The sequence below is a fragment of the Streptopelia decaocto genome (genome assembly GCF_964273445.1).
Source record: "Streptopelia decaocto genome assembly, chromosome: 6".
In the NCBI taxonomy this organism is placed as follows: Eukaryota; Metazoa; Chordata; class Aves; order Columbiformes; family Columbidae; genus Streptopelia; species Streptopelia decaocto.
In genome coordinates, this window is record NC_138660.1 from 61,185,325 (window position 1) to 61,209,461 (window position 24,137).

Here is a 24,137-nt window from a genome sequence, read left to right on the forward strand (position 1 = left end):
CCTCCAGAAGGACTAAAGAAAGCCAGCATCTTGCAATAAATAAAATGGGGTGTAAGCAGGGTGATGTCTTCAGGACGGATTGCACTGTTTCAGAACACAGATTGGCCAACTGAGGTGGGACATCTGCTGAGATATTCCTGCAGGAGTAAAGAACTGCCTTACTGGGAAATCCATTAATTTGTATTCAGTTGGGGTTTAGTGCACATCTGTTTAGGCAATGCAGCTGCAGTTGGAGACAGTGGTTAACATCAGCCTGGAATTCTAGTTTATGTATATGTTGAAGCATGTCTGGTTTAAACTATTAAATCCCAGCAGTCCCAGTTGGACTCATTACTCCTAGAAAATAGGTTTTAGAGGATTGCCTATCCCTTTTAAGAGGCATTACATCAGCTTCTGCGTGAAGCATGACTCCTGGCATCCCTTAGCAGAGAAGTGCTGGGATACGGCAGGTGTTTTCACTCACTACTGTGTTTTCTGGCTGTAACTCTGATGTGTTGGCAGCCCGCTGGCTTGACACTTGAATTATTGTTAGCTTTTAGGTTAACACACCCTTCTTAAGAATAGAGGAAATTCACATCCTGATATTTGTCCTTTGTTGGTCTGTAACATGTTTTTCTACAGCATCAAACAGTTGCAAACAGAAGTGCAGCCTACCCTCTTCAGAAAACAATCAGGAAAATAGATCAGTATTTGCTTTAGGATCCTGACATGTGGGCTTTTAAGAGCACCTCTTCGAGCTGATTGTGATACAAGAACAAATTGTGTGCAACAGAATACATGTTGTTTGTGTATGGATATATGTAAGAACAGAATGAGAATTTGCTATGACTGAAGGTTTAGAAGGCTGATGAAACAAAACAGTTTTAAGCCAGCTTTAAATTTTATAACAAAACTTCACTTGATTGATATTCATTAATAATACATGTTGCTAATGGCTAGTTCTTACTCATTCCTAGTCATTACCACTGCATATTCAAAGCAATTAGTCTGTAGCAATCTCATTATAAATTGGTTGTGAGCACACAGGAACACAGAGCTGGTGGCATGTATTTAGCACCGATAGCTGTGGTCCTTGATAGTGAGATGTTTGAGGCTGTCACAGGTGTGTTTGCTTGTTGCATAGGAGTTGCTAGGCTTTTCAGCTTTTGCTGCTATTGAAAGAAAAACAGTTTTTTTGTTTTGTTTGTTTGTTTGTTTTCAAATCTCAAGGTTACACTTCATCAGTTACTAATAACTGACCAGCACTGAGGTGGTTGTGGTTCTGGGGCCTCTGCTTTCAACCTGTGCCCATATTTTCAAGGCCCTTGTTATCTCAGTCTGAGTTGTATACCATAACAAGAGGGACCTGGCACCCAGCTCTAGCTCACACAACAAGTTTTCCTAGTAATTTCACAAGCATAAGAGGCGAGAATTTGGGCCTTCCACATTTGGCCTAAGGCTTGAGGCATGTTCCTAGCAGTGGCAATACTATTTTTACTGAGCCACTTGGTACAAAAATGCATACACATTGTTTACTAGTTATGCTGTATAAGTTTGCTTATGTTGTAGTTCATAACAAGCTAATAATTAAATATTCCCCATCTGCGCCTACATTTATGGGTGCAAGAGCTTCTGCTTTGGCTACAGTCTGTTGAGGCTTTATAACTGTGGAGGCAGTGATGAACAGTGCATTCAGGTGATGGACAGTGGAAACCTGGCTATCCTGAGTCCTGAAGATATTAAGTACCATTTCTTATATAGGTACAGACCGGACAGAGAACGTCAAGCTCTGTATTTGTAAATACTAATAGAGAGATTTTGCTTAATCTCTTGTAGATAATTAATTATCTTTTTCAAAAGGTGAAGAGGAATACATAATTATGTGGCACCAAAATCTGTTCACATTAAGATTAAAGTGTTTGCACACTATTTTAAGTATTAAAAAAAAAAAAAAAAAAAAAAAAAAGAGAGTACAGACGTAAAATGCTGAGAACTGTGTGATTTGCATCCCTTATGTACAGGTGACTTTAGCATTGGGATCCTTTCCTAACATAATTCAAAATAGTATGAGGGCTTTTTATTGCGATGACATAGACATGATAATGTTATCCTCTGTAGTGACCAACTGTTGAGCAGGATTTTATTAAATCCTGAACAGAAAAAATGTGGTTTTAATGAAGCTGTTCAAAATACTAAAAGTACTAAGATGATTACAGAATCACATAAGCACAGAACAGTTGGGTTTGGAAGGGACCTCTGGAGATCATCAGTGCAACCCACCTGCTAAAGCGGGTTCACCAGAGCAGATCACACAGGAATGTGTCCAGGTGGGTTTGAATGTCTCCAGAGAAGGGGACTCCACAGCCTCTCTGGGCAGCCTGTTCCAGGGCTCTGGCACCTCAGAATCAAGAAGTCTCTCCTCATATTCAGATAGAACCTCCTGTGCGTCAGTCTGTGCCTTTTGCCCTTCATCCTACCACTGGACACCACTTAGGCCTATGTAAACAGATATGAAGTTATCCCTTTCCCAAATAAATATGCTAATTGTTTTTTTTTTTTTTTAAGAGTAGAGACAGTCTGGTTTAAATTGTAGTATGTTTATCACAAAGGGTGTAACTGGTCTGTTTAAAACAAAAACAAAACACAGCAACCAACAACCAAACAACAGTCCAACCAAACGAACAGTGTGTTGGTTCAGTTGCAGTGAGATTTTGTCTTGTTGGAGTTGAATTTAAGGAAGAATGTAGCAAAGCTGTTCTTTATTAAAGCTTTTCTTGACTTGTATATCTTTTCACTTTCACCCTGTTTTTCACACTCGGCCTACAGTTTTGGTACATTTGCTACTCTTGGTAAATCAGGAGGAATGTCTTCCTAATGGTTTCACAAACAACTTCACAACTATGACATATCCAGTTTCCAGAGAGGTCTTGGAATTACTTCCAGAGTTGTCTCAGAGTGAGACCACCTCTTTCAAAAACTTAAAAAAAAAAAGAACACCCTAGACCTGCCATTCTTTAGAAGCACACACAAAAATGTCTTTCCATGCCCTCTTTAGATACGACTCCTATTGTACATTTTAGGGACTAGGCTAGGAAGAGGCCTTGATAGTTCACAGGATCAGCTCCTTTGAGAACATTTACAAGGCAAGGGGAAAATATGGGAAATATTCTACTACCTTAAGTTCAGGAATGGTTTACTTGGTATGGGCAGCAGGCAATATCAAAGTCTGTGAGTGATTGCACTAGACACGTATCTGTTTATTGCTTCAACCTTTGCACACTTTAGTTACTAATTTCCTGTCAAAACAGAAATATCTGTGCTGCTGTCATCATGCATGGCACATAACCCTTTGATATCTTCTGACCACTGTCAATTTAGATACCATATAATGAGTCATTATAGGTAAGCAGTAATCATTAACTGTGGAATAGTTGTGTTGCAGTCCTTGACACCTGTCAAATCTCGGACTAAACATATACCGAAGTCAGTGCAGGTGTGCATCCAGCCATGGAAATGGGGGGAAGCACAGACATTCTTTTCCTGTGCACTAACAAACCTCCATGACCACCAACAGTGCTGTAAAGTTAATTAGTTAAGTACATGTTGTTGAGCATTCATCAGCTTGCTAGCCACTGGAATTGCTTAAGTGGCAGTAAAAATAGGGCCGGTTTGGGGTTTTGGGGTTGGTGGGGTTTGGGTTTTTTTGGTCATGATTTTATTCCTGTTTCTTTTAGCACTTGCAATAGTGGGGGCCGTTCTTCCATCTGTCAATGAATTCTAATCCTTTCTTATTGCAAAACATTGAGATTTGCTTTCTGTGTTCTCACAGTTTTTCAGTAGATTTAGGGCTTTTTTTCTGTTGATAAACAGAGTGGGTTTTTTTTCCCTAAACAACTAGTCATAAAAAATCGTTAGCACTTGTCTGTTAAAACATGATGGTGATAGGTTTACTTTCTTACTCAGTGTTTTCCACTTCACAAACTGAGAATTGGGGAAGAAATATTGATTGTTATAACCACAGATATTATTGCTGTAGAGGATGCTGTCAATTCTTACTTGAAATTAAGTAACCGAGGGAGTTAATCTTTAATATTTCAGATTTGTTTTTAAAATTGTGACGTTTTGTGATGTATGAAATTTTCTACATTTTATGACACCAGATATTGCAAGAGAACAGTAAAATAATACTCAGTTTCTAATGATGTAACAATACTCTACAAGAATGTCCCAAGGCTATAGTTAAATAAACTGAAAGAAATGACATTTCCCTCTGCCATTTCTTGGAAAATTAACTTCAGTGTATGGAGAACAGCATTAAACAGAGTCCTTTGTTTTCTCTATTGAGACCATTCATTTTCCTTACTGAGATATTTTAGGTGCGGAAAAAGTGAACTTGAGGGCTTTATAATATTTTTCACTGTACTTGCAATTTATTTTTCTGCACCATTCCTACTTAAGGAAAAGGTGGCTACAAATTGCTCTTTTAGCAACATAAATGCTTGGTACAGTCGCTGCCTTGTCTGCTTGTAGTTTACTATGTAATGCACATTCACTTCTACAATCAATAATAATCAATAATGCTAAATGCACAAACAGACGACACGTTGGAAGATGAGTAGTCCAAAGATACTTCTGTCCTGCAAAACTGCTGGTTCGACTGAAAGCAGAAGATCTAAAGGGAATTTTAACAAACAGGGAGTGTTGCTAGCAGGCATCTGTGTAATTATCCTATTAAAACAGAGTAACATCTGCATTATCTGTGCAAGTGGAGAATGGAAGGGAACATTATGTTGTCTAATCCTGTTTGGGAGCATTATGAAGTTAAAAGGATAACATTTTACCAAATCTGTGTTTCAACACTTAATTACCTTTTAATTACCCTTTTTTCTCCTTGAGTTTTATGCTAAGGACCCTGCCTGTAGCTTTCATCACAGAACTGCCCTTGCCTTTGACTTGTTTATGCCAGGTTTTATCTTTGATTTTACTGTGGAAAGATGAACCTACTGTGTCTTGAAGGCCGTTATTCCAATTATTTTTCCCTAGTGTGTGCAAAGCTCTGAGAATATTAATTTTATATACAAAAGGCATGTTATAGCAGTCAGTATTATGTGTTTTGGATTTGGTTGCAAAGAGCAAAGTCTTTGGACTATGTGTTATGAATAAGGAGTAATGATGCATGGCAGAGGCCACACAGGAGCAAAAGGAGATTATTCCAGCCTTCTGACTGCTTGCAGTGTAAGCCAGGAGTGTATTGGCTTAAATAATGTAGATTTCTTTTTTCCTCTTTACCCCTGAGGGTGTCTGATTTCCTGATCACCTATCTAACCATATGCCGTGGCTCTTGCCAGGAACTCGGAGCAGTGTCACTGCCAGCTAAAATTACTTGTTTTCTGAGAACTGAGTTACGTTGAGAATTGTTTTAAATTGCTGCACCGACAACATCGCGGAGTTTAGTGTACACACACACACGCACACAAAATGTAAAAGCAGCCTTACCTTGAAATTCAGCTTAGAAACCACTTCAAGCATTGAATTTGATCCAGACGCTGAGAGGTGTTCCACACCTGCCCAGGCGCATCACTCCCTCTTTGTTCTCTTTCCAGTGCTTTTCGCAGCTTCTTTGTGCTCTGGCTAGTACTGTACAATGTTGATACATGCAAATTGAACATGTACAAAGAAAGCATGTTGCTTACTCCTATTTTGTAGCAGTCAGAGTGAAGACCTAGTCTAGCTAGTAAAAACTAGGCTGTGCTAACTTTGCTTCTTTTCTTTCCTCTTGCAACAGGATGGAACTGAAATACAGATGTACATCGACTAAAGAGCTGGAATAAGACTGAGTCCTGCCCTGTGATATTTATATACATAGACCATGAACTTGCTGTTTGGCTTCATGCTTTAGGAACCTTTGTAGTAACAGTGTGAAGCTGTTGGAAATCATGGCATTCTCTCCATGGAAGCTCTCCTCTCAGAAACTCGGCTTTTTTTTGGTGACTTTTGGTTTCATTTGGGGAATGATGCTCCTGCATTTTACTATTCAGCAGCAAACACAACACGAAAGCAGTACAGTCTTGCGTGAGCAAATTTTGGATCTCAGCAAAAGATACATCAAAGCGTTAGCTGAAGAAAATAAAAATGTGGTTGATGGGCCTTACGTTGGGACAGTGACAGCATATGGTAAGTGTATGCTCTAGGTTACGTGATAATCTGATTAGGTTTTTCTTAAAGTCATCCAAATGTTTTACGGCGTTATGCTGCTCAATTGACAGTATATTGCACTGTGGATTTTCTGCATAGACTGAGAAAGCAGTCTTGACTTGTAAGTGTGAAATGGGACAATTTTTCATTTCCAGTCACTTGGAAATGAAGATGTCTGATAATTTTTACCACATCTGTCTAGTAACTGTATCTGGTATGCCTCAGGTTATTTTTTTAGAATGTCATTAAAAAGGGTTTTTTTGCTGTTTTTGATAAACTTTTGGAGACTTTTCAGTGTTGTGTGTCAGTGATCTAAGAAATTCCTTGTGGAAGAAGACTGTACCTTATTGATAAATTAGAGACCTGCTATGTTCATTTCTTTTTCTTTCCCATGTCATTTCTTTGTTCAGTCAGTTTACTTAACATTTAAGTTTCTGTATCAGGCATAATCTTAAATTAATCTTAAACATATTGTATTTGCTTTGGAGTAAAGAACTCTTTTCTTGAGTTCAGGTGCTTTGATCGGCAGTAAATTTTAATGCTTACTTTACCATTTGTATAACATGAGAGTTAAGTTTGTGTGCATGTGTGAGAGAAAGCATGCAGAAAGGAACGAAGCATGTTGCCAGAAAATGTTATGAAAATAAACATATAATCCAATTTCAAGTTAGGTGTGGCCCCTTTGCAATCTGATAATGTCACATCATACACCTTACCTGTTTAGCATTTTTTAAATTCACTTTCCCACTTAGCTATGCACTTTCAGGCTATCTGGAAAGTTAATGGCTAATTAGTCATCTAGATTTGTTTCCTTTTATAGTTGCCTTAATATTTGGCTCTGAAGAAATTGGATAGATGTCTTTTGTAGGTTTAGACAAAGAATAAAGACTAGGATGCAACAGATAATAGCTGCATGTTTTTCTATAGTTTTCTCTTAATACTCTTCTTCTTGGTGCATGTGATGAAAATATCCTGCTGGGAGTTTCTCTCCATGGCTTTTTTCTGTTAGCACTTTTTTCCTCTAAAGAAAGAAATGTTGAGTTTGTGTGAAGGTGCTTGCCTGCAAGCCTGAGATTATCATCCCAAACACAGGTAACAATTACATTGCTTTGTTGCTTAAAGAACAACCCATCCTGATTCTGTAACTTCTGATTTCTGTCTGCATATTGAACTATACTGCTATGGTAATATTACAAAGCAACACAAGCTAAATAGAGTGGTACTAGATCGTTATTTTGATTGAAGACCTCCAAGCAAGTAGAGGCCCCTAGAATTGTGTGTATACACTTAAAAGAAAATGCTATCTGCTATATAGCCATCATCAGTGTCCTGTTATCTTGTAAGGATGGTTGATGGTAGCTGAATTGAAGAAGAAAAACGAAAAACAAAGAAAAATATGTCTCCAGAAATGAAGGGTAACTGCATTAATCCAAGCCCAAGCTAGGTCTGAAGGTACAGGGTATCCTTAAACGCAGATCCCCTTGCAGCTTGTTGCCTGTGGCATTAATTTCCTGTTCCAAATCCCGCTGAGCAATAAGTTGACTTGCTGCCAAAGGATGCTCAGGTTCCCTGGGAGAAGTTAAACTGCATTTGAAAGTGCGTAAGAGAAATTCGTAACGCTTCTGTGAAAGTAAAGCTAAGTTTTGTGTAAAAATTTCAAGTTCCATGGCTAAGAAGAATTTTAAGTTTAAAGACAAGTTTCGACAGGTGTTTTCAATTAAGGAGTTCAGAAATATGCAAAATATTGGTAATATATTTACTTAAAATATTAGAGGGAAAGATGCTATGGTGAGTGAATAACACCATATTAAATAATACTTTATGAATCTGAGGAAGATAATAGTTACTTATTAAGTTATATTGTTCTGTTTGGCATACCAAATGATTTGTTGATAGCAAATGATCAGGTTAGCTGTTGAGGATTAAACACATTAATGATTAATGTTAATGGGTAGAAGTTGGTTCGCTATTCTATGCAAAGTAACAACCTTGACTTTTAGCCTTTTTATTTCTTTTAATCTTATCCTCAGATGCTATTACTAAGCACAGTTGTCATTTCCATGTTCAAGAGTAAGTTTTAAGTTTGCTTGATTTGGCTGCTTTTACCCACCCAAAAGATTTTCTGTCACTCCTTGTGATTTTATAGCTTGTTTGCTTTCTCACTTTTTCTTACTCCCATATATTGACCGATCAGGCAGGTAGATCAAACACTTTCCTTTTAAAAGTTGTGGTCCTAGTATACACAGTGAGCATTAGATTTTTATAGCATTAAGCAGTTATATTACAAAAATTATTATGAACCTGTTTCTTCCCTCCCCTTCTCAAACTAGCTTCCAATTGCATTTTTGAACTGGTAAGCAGTCTCTCATATAAATGTTTTGCTATTAAAAGTATTCGGTATTAAAACATTACAAAGTTTAGCCATTTTTTTCTTTATTCTCTGTGTATACTTTTATGTATGGTATGTTTCTTCCTTGTTGTTTCCTGAATTTTTTTTCTGCCTTTTTTTACTTGTATTTTTTCTTCCTTCTGTACCACATTTTTTTTCATGTTAAATCCCTTTTCCACTCTCTCCTTCTTTCCTTTTTGTCTGCACACTGTACCATTAAGTGATGCCACAACCCCTTTTAAGATAGTCCAGATCATTAGTGCTTAAGATTCCCTCTTCTGATCTTTAAAGGACAAAGAAAAACACACAATTATAAAGAAAAATATCTACTTTATGGCTTCATGGAATAAATATAAATCTCCTTTTATTTGGAAAAAAGAATCATAAGCCTTCTAAAACTAATAGCTTTTTCTTACTGTCTCATTTGCACCAGTATTGGGCTAGTCATGGGAAAAAAAATAAAAGGAGTACAAAATAAGCATGGCAAAAATACAACTGATGTTGTGGCAGAGGAATCTCTTCAGATGTATGGAGAAATTTTCTGTTACAGATCAGAAAGTTATTTGATTCTAAAGTTGTGGAAAGCAGAAATTGTATTATACATATGCACATGTAATATTTTATGGAATTAAGTGGGAGAATAATGTAAATTCATCATACCAAATTCTTTAATCCTGAGAGAAGGGTACATGAACAAAGAGCAATACTTTCTTTTATCTTTTTTGGCTCGTTGCCACTATAATTATACGGTTTAGCCTCATAGTGGTCTACTTTTCCATTCGTCCCCACCGTTCTTTTAGCTTCTCCAACTGTCTGGGCAAGAAATATGAACAATAGAAAAAGGGAAAGAAAAAGTATCAGAGAACTCTTTCTGGGTTGTCATTTGATATGTAAACTCCTGTTACTATTTGTTGCTTTCCATATGGCAGAATTGCTATGTCAGACCGAACAGGTAGAGGCAATCACTAACAGCTTAAAAACAACAGGTGTTTTTTTGTGTGTTTTTTTGTGGTTTTTTGGTGTTTTGTGTATATGACAGAAGGGTTGAACTTAACATTTTTTTGCCAGTGAAGAATGCTGTTGTGCTGGAGGAGATGCAGAAGAAGGTTTTTGTACTGGCTCAATGTTGTCCCATCTCTGGGGGAGGAGATTTTTGTTTGCAGGTGACCGAGCATCTAAAAGACTGTTCCTCTGATAGTGCTTGAATATGGATTTAGGTTTAGGGTTATTGTTACTTAAGCAACTTCTTATTACCTGACTATTGCAAAGCATGCATTTTTTTATTCCCATGTGTGTACCGATTAAGGCAATACACATTTCACCTGAAATTAAGATATGTGTATGAGTTGCAGTGTGCTCTATAAAATACACAAGAAGACAAGTTCCACCTCCAGGGAAACTTTTATCTGAGGCTAAACAAAGTAGGGAATGTTACTGCATAGAACTGCTGATGACAAAGATTTGCACTGAGAAAGTGTCTGCGTATATTCCAGTCTCATTCTTGTATCTATTTTTTTATTCTGTCTGACATGGCACATTGCATTATTAAGCAATTTAACTTTTCATTTTCGCTTGTAGATTTGAAGAAGACACTTGCTGTCTTGTTGGATAATATCTTGCAGCGCATTGGGAAGCTGGAGTCCAAGGTGGAAAATCTTGTACTTAATGGAACAGGAGCAAACTCTACCAACAATACTACCACTCCTGCTCCCAGCTTAGGAGCAGTCGAAAAGCTTAATGTAGCAGGTGCGTATGGCAGTTTAAAATATTTATGCAGTGTTTAATCTGTATTTTTCTCTCTTGGCCATAACATGATTTTTTGGTGTTAGACATTTGGAATGCCTTGGAAAACAAAATTCCAAGTCTAGCCTCTATCGATGGCAATCTGAAGTCCAGTGGTTTTTTTTACAAGCTCAGAGGAAGACTTTCCATGGTAACTTGAACACCTTGAAGAAAATAAAATTCTCTGCCAAAGCAATATAGTCTACCTTGTTCATTGTAAAAGTTTCATACTTCAGATGATCCCACTTCAGAAAGATTAAACTGGGCAAGCACTTTCTCTGTAAGCCTAGTTACTTGGGTTGATATTAATCTACTGTGCATTTTTACCATAGACACTTTATTGGTTATTAACTGAAAGAAAACATTTATTATGTTTTTTACTGGTTATGGTTTAAAAATGTCTGTCCCTACTCTGCTTAATAGCTGTTACGATTTGGCACACAAAGATGATCTACCTGGTACCTTCAACTTAAATATATATTTTTAAAAGTCATTTGAAGTCATTAATTTTGTCTTCAGTGAAAGGCCTGTTCGCTACTCTCACAACTTCTCAAAGTATTTGAGTCATGCTGTGGTAGAATGGCTCGCTGGCCTCTTCACCTGCACAGCTCTGTTCCTTTAGTGTTCCCAGCTGTGAATGTGGTTTATACACTAAATAAATATTGCTGTTTATACTCCCTGGTCTATTGCCCTGCATTTTGCTCTGCCAACAAGTCTAAATAGGTACTGGCTGTCCTGACCCATAGGAAGGTCTGAGTCTGCCCTGCTAATGATCTTTGCAGTCCCAAAAAGGGAACAGAGCATAGGAGTTTTGTTTGTTATTCCTGGTGTTTAGCAGATTCATAATTTTAGTACTCACAAGCAACGCCTGAGGAGGTTGATAAGAGTTTTCAGTTTGTGGTGTTTGCATAGCTTTTTGAGGCCTGAGGCTTGCTCTGTGGCAAAGAACACCATTTGTCTTATTAGAGCTTCAGTTTTTTACCTTTTGCTCTTGTACACTAAGTTTGAAATATCTGAAGCAACTATATTAAACAGCAACAACAAAAACCTTTAGGAAACAGTTTCCTAAGGTTTGATTAATGTATTGTTCTGGTGCCTTGTTGAATAATATTACTGTTCAGGTATCTCCAGGCTGGATAGTACCAATGGGTAGAATAGAGCTGGAAGCTAATCCTTGTGTTAAAGTGCCTACTCTTCATCCCTTTGAAGCCATTAGTGGAAATTAATCTGATCAGAGGCAGCCAAATGGAAACGAAAAACGTGTTTCTACTTCTGTCTTCAAAGCAGTTTCCTGACAGTAGCAAACTCTGGAAGCCATATGATTCCAGTAGAATCATAACAATAAATATCTTCTCTGCTAGGAAGGAAATTTCAGTAAATAAGCTAGGTTAAGTAAACATCGTGATTACAATACCAGCTACAGTGTTAGCTTTGTCTGTAATATTTTACCAGCATCCTTTCTTATTGTGCTAGAGCATTTGAGATAATCTGAAGATTGTTGCAGAGAATGCAATTTGTTACCCAAGAGTTTGTCATTTTACTGGAGCTGAAACACGTATGTATACAAATACACATAATACTTCATTGTTTTCTTTATAATAGTTTATTCAGCCATTACAATATGAAGTGATCACAGAAAGCAAATGTTAGGATTACTGTTTCTGTCTTTATCAGCTCTAATATTTTAATGCTGACTTTAGACAAATTCATGTTAGCTATTGCTGGTAATATTTTTCTTATAATTTAAATCAGACTACGATGGCAGGCTAGACTTGTCAGTCTGAATATGCAATGGGCTTTTCTTCATTGTGTATTTTAAGTGTTAGTAACACTTTCATAGAGAAAAAAATAGTATTCTTTTATCTGCAAACTAGAAAGAACAGAGATCATGATTAGTCAACATTTCTCCTCCCAAAGCCTCTCTGCATGTGGAATTTTCCTTTATTAGGTACAGTGCTGTATTAAGGAAGCAGTTCTGAGCACAGTATCTATATGATGCAGGTGGATTGTGATAACACAAGAATCCTGGTTTAGGTCCAAGGTCAAGTTATTGAAATCAGTCCAGTTTATGGTTTTGTCTGACTTCAGTGAACACATCTGGCATGTGCCCATGTCTCAGATTTATGGATTGAAAAAGTCTTTTCGTTAAGATTAAGGACACTGGCAATTGGACCAGATAGGGGTTTTTAAACAGAAGTCCCACTTCTCCCTACTTACTGTCTACTGTATAGACAACTAGAATAATAGTATATAAAGGAAATATTTACAGTATTAGAATTTATAAATGTTTTCTTCAGTTCATAGAATTGTTTAGGTTGGAAAATACCTTGAAGATCATCGAGTCCAACTGTTAACCTAGCACTGCCAAGTCTAGTGCTAAACCATGTCCCTAAGCAGCACATCTGCTCATCTTTTAAATACCTCCAGGGATGGTCACTCAACCGCTTTTCTGAGAAGCCTGGCTTTTTTTTTTTCTTTTTTCTTAAGTTGTTCCACCTCTGACTGTCAAGCATGGTGCAGAACAGAGGCAGCAGCCGCGATATCTGCAATGGAAAATATGGCTCTGTGGTGGTGTGTAGAGTTTCTGGCAGACAGCAGGATGTGAAGAAAATCCATCTGGATTATGCTTGTTCATAATAAGAAGATGATGGCAGTAGATAAGCAGAAATGTTGAGGATTTAGCAAGGACTGTAAGTCAGCTGTCCCTGAAGTAGGTGAACTATTTTATTCATTTTTCAGTTCCCATTCAGAGGTCAGAAATCTATCTCTTCAGACTCTCAGACAACTAGCATCGTTGATTTATATGCAGACTGAACTGTGTATTCCTATCCTTAGTGTGTTTAGGTTTAATGTTTGTACTGTGGTACCACACCTAGTTTCTCCCTCTGAAATTAGTTTTGCATCAGTTTTTCATTGAGGGAAGCCCAAGAGCAAAAAAGCTTCTCCTCTCTTTTGGGTTGCATGAAAGGATAATAGAGCATCTTAATATCACAAATACCTTTAATCCTCATCCCAAAGGAGCTGAGGATGTGACCTCTGCTAGAGGGTGAAGCTCCATAGATTACATTAAAGAGTAAAGCTGGAGAGCACATTGAGTAGATTGAGTGGGAGGTTAGGTGTTACTTTTTTCTTTTTTTCCCTCTTTAAATCCATGTGTAAAATCATAAGCATACTTTCTTTTTTTTTCTTCCCTTCTCAAAACCATCCAACAACCTGGTTGTTTTGATACTGACAAATTTCAACTGCTTTTTCAGAGCCTCCACTTGGTTTATGAAAGAGTGTTGTTAATAAAGATGCTTATAAGGCTTCAACTGATTGGTTTGAGAAGCAATCAAGTCCTCTTTCCTTCTCTCTATTCTGTCTTTATTCAAGTTGTATCTGAAAAGATTTTAAGATATTTGGTAGCTGTCCTTTCTGCATTCATGGGAAGTAAAATATTCCCATACACACAAGAAAGTATTAATCTAAACCTTGGGTGCCCAGCAGATAAGAGTTTTTGTCAGCCTTGTCACAAAGCTTTGAACCACTGCCACAAATAACACCTTAGGTAAATCTTAGCTTGCTGTTTTGGAGGTGATTAAGTGGAAATGGTGAAATACAAAACTATGGCACATGTCTACATGGCTGCTTCTGTTGTAGGCAAATCCTTGGTTTCATGTGACAGGCACAAGATCAGTTTGATTTTAGGCAGCTTGGCTTTTAGCGGTTTTGCTTTTCTAAGATAACTGTGAAAGGAATCCTTGATTTTTGTGGGACATATTTCATCAGATAGGACGATTTGCTTGCACAAACATGATCAAAGAATCAATTCTCTGTTTTCTTTATGTGATTTTTCAGTAAGCAGAGGGTGTGGGGTTTGTGTGTTGTGGCTTGGGTCTGATTTGGGCTTTCTCTTGTTTTTTTGTCGTTATTGGTTTCCCTCCCACCCCAAATTGTGAACTCTTGCTGTGATTTTTTGGCAGCTATTGTTTTAAGCGAACTAAAGGAAACCATTTCAATTCCTCAGGCTTTAAAACACTACTAAATAATAGTGGTACTAATTCTGAATATTCAGGTTGCAAAATACTTTTTTAAAAATAAAAATGTTGATTTAAAGCAAGGACTAAGGTGCTTTGAGGCCGCTGTCATCACTCTACTGTGCTTGTTCAGTGAAAAGCTAAAGTTTTGGTAAGTGTAACCATCCATCAGCTTAGACAGTATAATTTGACTGAAAAGTGTGCCAGACTGGTTGTTTACAAAATATTCTTTTGCCTTGAGAAGCGTCATTGTGGACAATATTAATCGTGTGTCTTTGATCCTGTAAAAATGAGCAAGTGAAGGTTCATATCAAGTCCTGCTCCTCACCTGCCTTGTGCATAGCTGGCCGTAGGAGAACTCTCTTTAATACCAAGACCAGTCAAGAACTAGGTTGCTGGACGCAACACTGCTCAGCGAGGGAGAATATTTTTGGTGTATCTGTTCAGAGTTTCCATAGCTTTTTCACCTTATGCATTAACTTGTTCTGCTGTATTGGCTGTTTGAGTTCTCTTTTAACAACTTCAGTGTTAGTATCTTCAAAGTCACTCATTAGGATGCAGACATCAGTATTTACTTGTCATCCAAGACATGATGGCTTGGATGCCTGTCAGATATCCGGCATCCTTCAGGAATGTGTAGTGAGGCAGGCTGACAAGCCAGCTTTGGCAATGCTGCGAGCAGGCTTTTTTTCAAACGTTACTATGGTGAGAAGAACCTTTGCTGTGGTATTTCCACGTCCTTCTTCCTAAAGACTTGGGGCTGACACACTGAAGCCTTTTAGGTGAGGAAGACAACTCAGGTAACTTCATGATCAGTTGTTTTGTTTCCATGGCTCTCTTTCTGGTGAGCCTTGTTACATATATAACAGCCTTGTTAGTTTTAACAGTCTGCAAACATAGTTCACCCCGTAGTTCTGTACTTGCAGAGGCAAACTAGATTTTAAAAAGCTATGATGTTGCATGTTATTTTGAATTTCCAAAGCTATCCTGTTTTAAGAGGGCTACCGTAGACTTTTCTTCAGTTAACGTACTATGTACAATGTTCCATATGGCTGCGCCTTAAAAAACAAACTGTTTGTCCCCACAGAACATCAGTGTGCACCAGATGTGGGCTTCCCTGGTTCTATTAGCCAAGATTACAGCTTTCGCAGGGTAACAAGTTGCTTTGACTTGTATGTGTTGTGCCTTATCTATTGCATATCTATTCCACGCTGTATACAATACAGAGCAGTTTTTCCTATTTTTCTGTCCATTTGGCTTCCCCAAAGGCAGCAGCATGGAGTTTTCAAGCCGTGCTGTTGCAGTGCAGCACAATGACTGTGCAGAAGACCACATGTGAATATTTTCCACTGCAGTGCTGAGCTGTATTAGTGATGCTGAAGGGGGCTGTTAGTGGTCCCCTAGGCTGCATTTTGATTAAGCACTTGACTTCTACTTGTATTCTCCTAACACTGCATTGATTTCAGTAGCATTAATGGAACATAGCAGCACAGCTGGTGTGAGGATGGACTAGCACTAGAAATGTTAATTTTCTTCAAATCATCCCAGTGCTTCACTACTGAAGTTTCTAAAGTATTAGTAGAAACCATTTTGTGCTCTGCATTTAAAATCTTGAAACCTTTAGCTCAGTTCGTTGAACACGTTGATAGTGTTTTCAGCTCACAATGCAAATTTTCCCGTTAAAGAAATCTTACCAGCTGGGGATGAAAAATGTGAATGAAATTGAGAATGTGTTAATTAGTGGGAGAAGGGAAAGGAGGTCTTACACAAACTAAACTAGCCTTAACTACGGTGTTGTGCCTAGTCATGAGTATGAGATTTCAGAACTGAAATAGAAACAAGAGAACCTCTTAATGAATTAAAGTGAGAATAATAGTTTTATTTAATGATCGAAACCAGGAGAACAAATAGAGATAAAATTCGTGAATAGACTTGATCGCATGTGATTACTCTGTCCTTTTAATACTAAAGCAGTTCCTGATTTTATGAGATCTGCTGATGGGAAACACGTTGAGTCAAGCTATTTTCTGTGCTATATGTCATCAAAGGATATTCTAATACGCATTTTTTGTACTAGTCTATAAATCTGGGTTTAGCTTCCAGGTTCCAAAGGACATAAACTTTTGTGTCATGTTAAATTCTTAAGGTACTTCCATTCTCTGAAGAAAGAAGACTTGGTCCTTAGCACACTAGGTGGGCTGTTGGTGTTATGGTTTGCAATTTCAATAGTATTGTGGCTTTTTCATTTGCTGCTTTTTTCATTTGTTATTTTAAATCTTTTATGACAAACAGAATACCTATCAAGCAACAGTCACTACTGAGTAAATAATTATAACTATTATTCAGCTTACTGTCTTAGTAGATTATTTTTAGACTTCCTAACTGTCTGATTGAGAAAAATTGAAGCAGAATTTTTTAGCCTGTTACAGAGCATATTATTTGAAGGATGGCGCAGTATAGGAAACGGACAAAATGGGTACATAGCACTCACCGTTACTTACTTTTACTGTTTGCTAGGAAGCAAACAAAAAAAAACAGTGCCTTATCACAGATCGTGCTTTTTATCTCTTGGGTGTTATAGACCTTCACTAAAACAAACTAAACCTGTGGACATGGAGTTTAATCACAAGAGACGATAACGACCTGTCCCTGTGAACTGGTGTTTAAAGAGGGTGGTGTCAAAGGCATGGGAATTTAGCCAGTAGAATCGCTCATACAGAGCAAAAAGGGGGAAATATCCTTCCAGTGCAAGGTTAGGTGGCTTAGCTTGTGTCTGCCAAGTCATTCGTGCCAGCATGCCAGACTTTGCACTGAAATAACTGATGATTGCTCACAAGTTCAGTTTCACCTGCTGTGCAGTGACGATCTCTGATGCAGAGCTGTGTTATCTTTAAACAGCCACAGACATTTGCAAAGTGAACATATGGCTCCTTTCTAAACATGGGGATGGAGTTTTGGTTAGTTATATATTGAATATCCCAGGACTTTACAAATGGACCCCTGTTTAAAGAGGTGGTTGGTTTTTTTTAAATCTAGAGTTGCTTGGTGTTTTATCAATATCTTCCATTTTTTGTTTTTTTTTCCTCAGGATAATCTGTAGCAATGTGCACTCTTAGGTTTATAATACGCTCACATTCATATTTTCAGTTTGTCAATGCATTCACTTTTTGTCTAACATCCTGTGAGATAGATGTTTAATAATTATGTCTTTGCATAACAGCAGTCAAGAGGAAATAAGCCCTGCATGGCTTCAAAAACACTTAGGTGTCTGTAGAATAGAAATTAATGTAATGACTCACACAAAGCTTCAGAGAAAAAAGCATGAGTATTATCTACTGTTGCTTTGTACTGACTTGACAGTTGCTGTATTCCAAACTTTTTTGGCTGTAAGTTCTAAGTTTTGGCTGGGAAAAGAGACCTCAGAACTTGCATTTTAAATTGCACACATCTAATTAAGAATAAAAATCCTTGTGGTTTCTCAAATACTTTTTTCCCAACAAAAGTAACTTTAATGTCTAGCTTAATAATGTATTTTTTCCCCTTCAGGAAAGATCTATCCGACATGAATTTAGTAACAGCATAATACTTTTATCCAGACCTTTTTAACAGGAATCTTTGTAAGATATTAGGGTTTTTTCATCATCTCCAAATGATGAAGAAACTCTAAAATCCTGAATTGCATTTTAATACTTGCTTTTCATGCTTTGGAAGATCCAGATGTGCAGATCAGGATCCCCAAGGTTCCACTTGCTTCATCTCCCTTGTCTTTGTGAGCCATTCAAAAGTATAAATTGCTAGTACCAACACTCCATGGGATACACAAGATTTGTTCACCTCTGGATTCCTGTTTAAGAAGGGCCAGCTCCTAGTTAGTGTAGATGGCTGAAGGGAGTGAGCTGCGTTGGCCGTATGGGCTCACGCTGAGCTAGAGACAGGCTGGGGAACACATTCCAGCCCTTGCTGCTTCTGCTGCTCCAGCTGTGCAGCATGAGGACAAGCTGGACTCTTAATTTGGAGCTATGAATTTGTATTGAAAGAGGCTGATCACAGCTTCCGTGACTTCAGATATTTTACAAGGATGTTTCCTATGTTTGTAACTGTGGTTCAGAACAGCCAGTTTACTGAGGACGGGGGAAGGAACCTTTTTGTTTCCCGCAGGCTACTAGATTATACCAACTGGCTCCAGGACACCCTCCATGCCTGGTTGGGAGTGAGCTCCTAGAGGAGCTGAAGGGTAATTTTTTGCACAGGTTCAGATCATTAAGGATGAAAAAAGTTGGGAGTGATGTTTCCCAACACAGAACTCACACTGACTATGGCCAAGAAGAAGGGGTACTGCTTCAGCGCAAGTAGCACTTGACTGGAACCATCTAAAATTATTCACAAATTCAGACTTTTGCATTTAATTCTCAGGCTTATGTGTGGAAACCCATACGTTCGAGACTTGTGCATTTCTACAGGCGATGTGTTGCTTTGGACAAATCTTGACGTAGATATGTTTCCAGTCCATTTGTGTCAGCTGGCTTTCTAATTGCAGGCATGAAGGAAAGATTGCTTGTCTAGGGAGCACTCCGATGGCGCAGAGTTGTTTTCCTCTGTTGCTTCTCCTGTTCTTTCACGTTTGTTTTGTCTTGTATGCATATATTGCTAGATTTTGTTCTGCTCTGGATAATGCTTTATGTAAATTGTTTATATTTAAGCTTTATAGAACTGCCTTCACTATGCGATTACCTGATTAGTATCTGTGTACGAAGCAAGTGAAAGTTGGTATAGGTGTTTGGATACATCCATTGTAAGTCTGAGTGGGAAGCTGGTGGGCATGTGGAGCATCTTCGGAGTCTGTAATGGTGGAATAAAAGTGTTATCATTTTTTGTGGAAGGTGAAAGGAAGCATTTACTGTTGCTGACTGAATTTAGAACATGCTTTTAAATGGTGAATATCTGTATGCATGCTCTGTGTGTTCTTACTTGGAACAGAAATCAGAGCTATAGTTGTCTGTGGCCTAGTCTGCAAGAATTCTGTAAGGATAAGAAGATAAGGGAGAATATTTTGAAAGTGTTTATTGATTTGAAATTACGAAGTCATCTTAAAAACAACTTTGCTTCAGTGTTATTGACATTGACAGTACAGCTCAGTTTGTCAAATTGCTGCTGCTGCAGAGACTGCCAAATAAGTGTCTTCTTCCTAGAGTGGTTCTTCTTTCCACACCTGCTCCATTTTGCAATGCTTCACTCATATTTCAAGTTTTTATCTTTAAAAGAAACTATTTTCAAAAGAAATGGAAAATATTCAGATAAATCAGGAGGTGGTTTTTTTGTATATAATACAATGTTCTTTTATCCACTGATCCTGTCCCTATTTTAGTCTGGTACTGCAACCTTTTTTTTCCCCTGAGATCTCTAATTAGCATATTGTGGGTGAAGCTGTGCACCGTGTCTGCCACAGCATGGAGCGTTCCTCGCTTGATGGATGGCTGGCTTTAATGATCTTGATTCTTGCCCATGGGAAAAGCCAGAAATGATGCAGGTATAATTTAGATAACTCTGGGATGAACTACCTAAATTGAAAACCTTATCCTCTGCTGCCTCTGGCAAGAATCTCTCCACCATGTTAATCATTTTTCTTGCCTTAAAGGCCTGCATTAGAAGATTCTTCAAAGTTCTTAGAAGAAAGTCATATCCTGGAGTTGGTGTGGCAATGTCCTTCAAAACTGCTCCTTTCTCCTTGACTCACAGGCTAGAAGTGTTGCTCTGTATAATACTCTTCATGTGTTGTAAAAAACTAGAATGATAAAATATTAAAATAGGTAAAAAAGAAAAAAATTCTTGGGAGACCACAGGAAATTTTTCTCATGAATGTGATGTAGTGCTGCTCGGCTGTATATTTAGATCATATTGCAACATTTATTAATTGGGTCATGTATCTGATGCCAAGTTGCAGATCATGGGTGTATGATAAAGTGAGAACAGAACTTGAAAATCTGTTTTTATGTTTAAGAGTAATATACCCTTTACAAATATTTGACAATTGGAAACAAATTGTTGCAATTTAGTAGTTGTAATCATACTTCGATTAGGAAGTTATTTTGCTTTTTATTATTTTCAGTGTGGGTTAGCTTAATTTTTAAGTCTTCATAGACCAGCTTTTGTAATTCAGCATTTTTACGGCAAGTCAAAGGTGTAATCTATGCAACCATTTTCTTCTTTAGTCAGAAAGAGCACACCGAGTTTTAATGTTACAACAAATGTTATACAGTAGGACTCTTCAGTCAGTCAGCCTGAGTTGTAGATTCGTGAAAATAAAATGAAGGATTCATAAGGCTACCTGTCAGAACTGTGAAATGAAATTCAGTTTGGTCTATGTTTCTCTTTAGATCTCATAAATGGAGCCCAAGAACAGTGTGAATTGCCTCCTATGGATGGTTTTCCTCACTGTGAAGGGAAAATAAAGGTAACTGAACTGTTTTTAATCTTATTATGTGCATTTTGTTAAAAAACTGAACATATATTGCAGGAGATCACTACTCAGACCATGGCATAAAACAAGAACAACTGGGTCAAAAAGAAAAGCGGATGTTTAGGAGTGTGTGTCTCAAGCCTTTAATCCTGCTGCTGCAGAGAAATGAAGTGACATCCTATTAAGACAGACATAAAATGCTATTTTATAGTAAAATGCTAGATTATTTAATAAAATACCTTATTATTTGAATGCTTTCTTGTTACTCACAAATTTCTCCTTTTTTAAAGCCCTGTTTTTCTTCCCCATTATGAGTCATTTGGTGTTCCCCTACCCCGGGACTGACATTCTGTGGGTACCTCACTCCAGCCCTTTCCCCATTTCAGCAAGACATTTGTGCACAGATTTTTTCCCCTCTTTGCCAACAGCTCTGTCTGGTTCCTCCCTTCCCCTTTTCCATTAAAAGCATTCTGCCTTTTCTGCTCCCAAGCCAAGTGCTGCACTAAGTGTGCCACCAGAGCTTTGGGGTTCACAGCTGATTCTATATAAATCCTGTATTTGACTAATAAAGCAGTGGGAAAGTCCAAATATAGAAAGCCATCAGACTTTGGTTGGAAAGGAAATAACAAAACAAACCAAACAAAAAACAACTTGCAGAGATGGAGGTTTTGGATTTTTTTCCCCCAAGATACATTTTGAATGTAAGGATACTGTTTTAGTAGTTGTGGATAAAAGTAAAATTGCTAGGCACTTAAATATCATTATCAAGTATTACAATTTATTTCTGAAAGTGAAAGCAAATAACTACCCAAGTATATGTGAAATTATATTTCCTTTTTTATCTAAACAAAATTCTTAGACAATAGTATTTAAAAAAAATAAGCTGTTCCTTTTAAATCTCTGGTCTGTGTTTTGATCTGTTTTGACAAACTGGCTGCATAGTGACTATGTAATACATTATTTGAATATTAAAATACAAATCTAAATTAATTACTTGCTTCTGCAGAAATGTTAGATTCTTGGCAGAGTTGAGCAGATTTGAATCTTTGTAACTGAAATGATCTGTTGAATTCCAGAGCGAGTGTAACATGGGGTGCAATGCAGGCAGCTCCAGCCACGCCCGCGTGTCTGGTCCCTGATTATATTCTCCTTTTGATATTTGTCTCTGCTTGCCTGGCTTCCAGTTTGTATAAACTGTACCCATGTCTGGTATGTAGTTAGTTCCCCAGCACAGGTGAATGCAGAGATGCAGTATGCTGCAAAATACTAATGAAATTCCTTTTCTGTTATTTGTGATTTTTATCTGGTTGTATATACTCACTTGCAGCTTTCCCCTGTTATTCCTGAGTTCAGTGTGAAATACTATAGAGATATCGCATGGTACTTTAAGCCTAAGAGACTGTGTTTTTGTTCTGTTACAGTGGATGAGAGATATGTGGCGGTCGGATCCCTGTTACGCAAGTTATGGTGTAGATGGGTCCACGTGCTCCTTTTTTATTTACCTCAGTGAGGTCAGTAACCTTTTAATCTGCAGAAGGGGAACATCATAGCACCTCCATAGTTCTGGTAACTGCAAACTTTTCTCAAAAGAAATCATAACTTTCTTCAGAAAAATACTATAAAGAGGAAAAAGCAATTAAAACAGAATTATTATGAAGTGTGCTGCTATTATTCATAAATCATTCAGGAGTTTCTATGCTGGAGAATTCTGATGTTTATAACTGAAGTGATGTAAGCAGCAACCCTCCAGCGAGCCCACGCTAAGTATCCTGTTGAAGCTGAGTCATAGACCCTTGCCTCTGAACACTTTTTCTGCTGCTTTCTATGTAGCTCCTGAGATAGTGACAGGTAAGGATTTTAAGAGAGACATTTGGAAGGTAAAATTTGGGAAGTGGACCTAGATGGTATGTCCTGCTAAGCAGCGTAGCAACTTCCTACTTGGAGACTGTTCATGAATTGCCAAGTCTGTTACAGAAAACAAAAAAAACCGTGAAAGTCATGTTTTTGCGAGAAGTTACAGATATATTGGCTAAAGCTTTTGGTACCTATCAGAACCAAGTGAGGTGCTTACTCTGGTGGATTTTATGCAGACCTCCTGTTTCCTGAGTGACACTTGTTTTCCAAGAATGAATTTTCTCAGTCAATTTTATGAGCTCCATTACTGGCTTATAGTGTGTGTGCCAGACACAGGTGTATTTGATCACTTGTCCCCTTCTTTCTTATTAGTAGAATTTTGATATCTTAGAGCAACTGATCTCAGAAGCAGTATTGATATTTACTGCTTGCAAAGAACTACAAGAGCCAATGTGGCTGCAGAATTGCAAACTACTATTAATTTTGTAGTTTCTGGAGGACTGAGGTGGTGCAGCTGGGTTTTTTTATGACATATCTGAGATTAAAACAGTAATTCTGTTATATAAGTAACTCATTTGAAATGAAAACAGTTTCCATTAATTTACTCAGCTGACTATCATTGAACTTTCAGGGGCATTGCTTGAAGCAACAATAATAGTTAAAAGCATATCCAAAACACGTATCTGAAGAAATAAAAAAAGCTAAGTTGAATCACAAATTTGACTCATTCCATTGCTAGTACCAAATGTTGATTTATTTAAGAGGCTGTCATGCTGGGGAAGAAAAATATATATGATCGTCTATATTATTTATCCTGTTATTTATCATAAAAGCTGGAGATACGGTTTTGTAATCACCTGAAGCCGATCTAAGTTTCTGCTAAAAGGTTATGTTTTAGCATCAGCAGAGTTACATTTGCACATTACTATTCTGTCAGCCAGCAAATGCTTCATGCTTATAATGGAGATATGCCTTAAAAAAGAAGATACATGTCAACAGAATGGGACAATGTATTATTCTTAAATGACATTTATTGTTATGTATTTCTGTTAAATGACAGTACTTTCTGTGACAATCTCCTCTCATCATCAGTTTTGATGCCATTAGTTTTTTCATAATTGATCTTTCAGCTCATCCTCATGGCAAAATGTAAGCAGATTTACAGAAGCCAAAATGGTTGTTTTCTCAGGGGTCTAGGGATTTAGAATTTTTCTTTAAGCAGCAATAGTGAATTTGGGCAACCTCTCATTTCTTGATGGAACAACAGTACAATTAGTGTATGTGTATATTTGTTAACTTCAGACTAAGGTCTTGTACTTCTTTTTTTAAAGTGTTTTCCCATGATAGAATGTCAAACTAATATTGGGTGAGCATATTATTAACCTTCAGTGTAAATTTGGCATTCTTAATCCTATGATTAATTCCATGATTAATGCCCAGCAGCAGAGGTTGAAAGCTTAAATGT

General features: G+C 37.5%; 1 protein-coding gene across 1 annotated transcript in view; it reads left to right on the forward strand.

Moving 5' to 3' along the window:
* MGAT5 (alpha-1,6-mannosylglycoprotein 6-beta-N-acetylglucosaminyltransferase) overlaps window positions 1-24,137 on the forward strand; it is a 122,645-nt gene that overhangs the window by 41,522 nt on the left and 56,986 nt on the right. Inside the window, exons 2-5 of the mRNA XM_082056324.1 lie at window positions 5,765-6,153; window positions 10,142-10,309; window positions 20,736-20,812; window positions 22,240-22,329. Coding sequence (XP_081912450.1) covers window positions 5,916-6,153; window positions 10,142-10,309; window positions 20,736-20,812; window positions 22,240-22,329 — 573 coding nt within the window. The 5' untranslated portion in view covers window positions 5,765-5,915. The remainder of the gene's footprint in view (window positions 1-5,764; window positions 6,154-10,141; window positions 10,310-20,735; window positions 20,813-22,239; window positions 22,330-24,137) is intronic.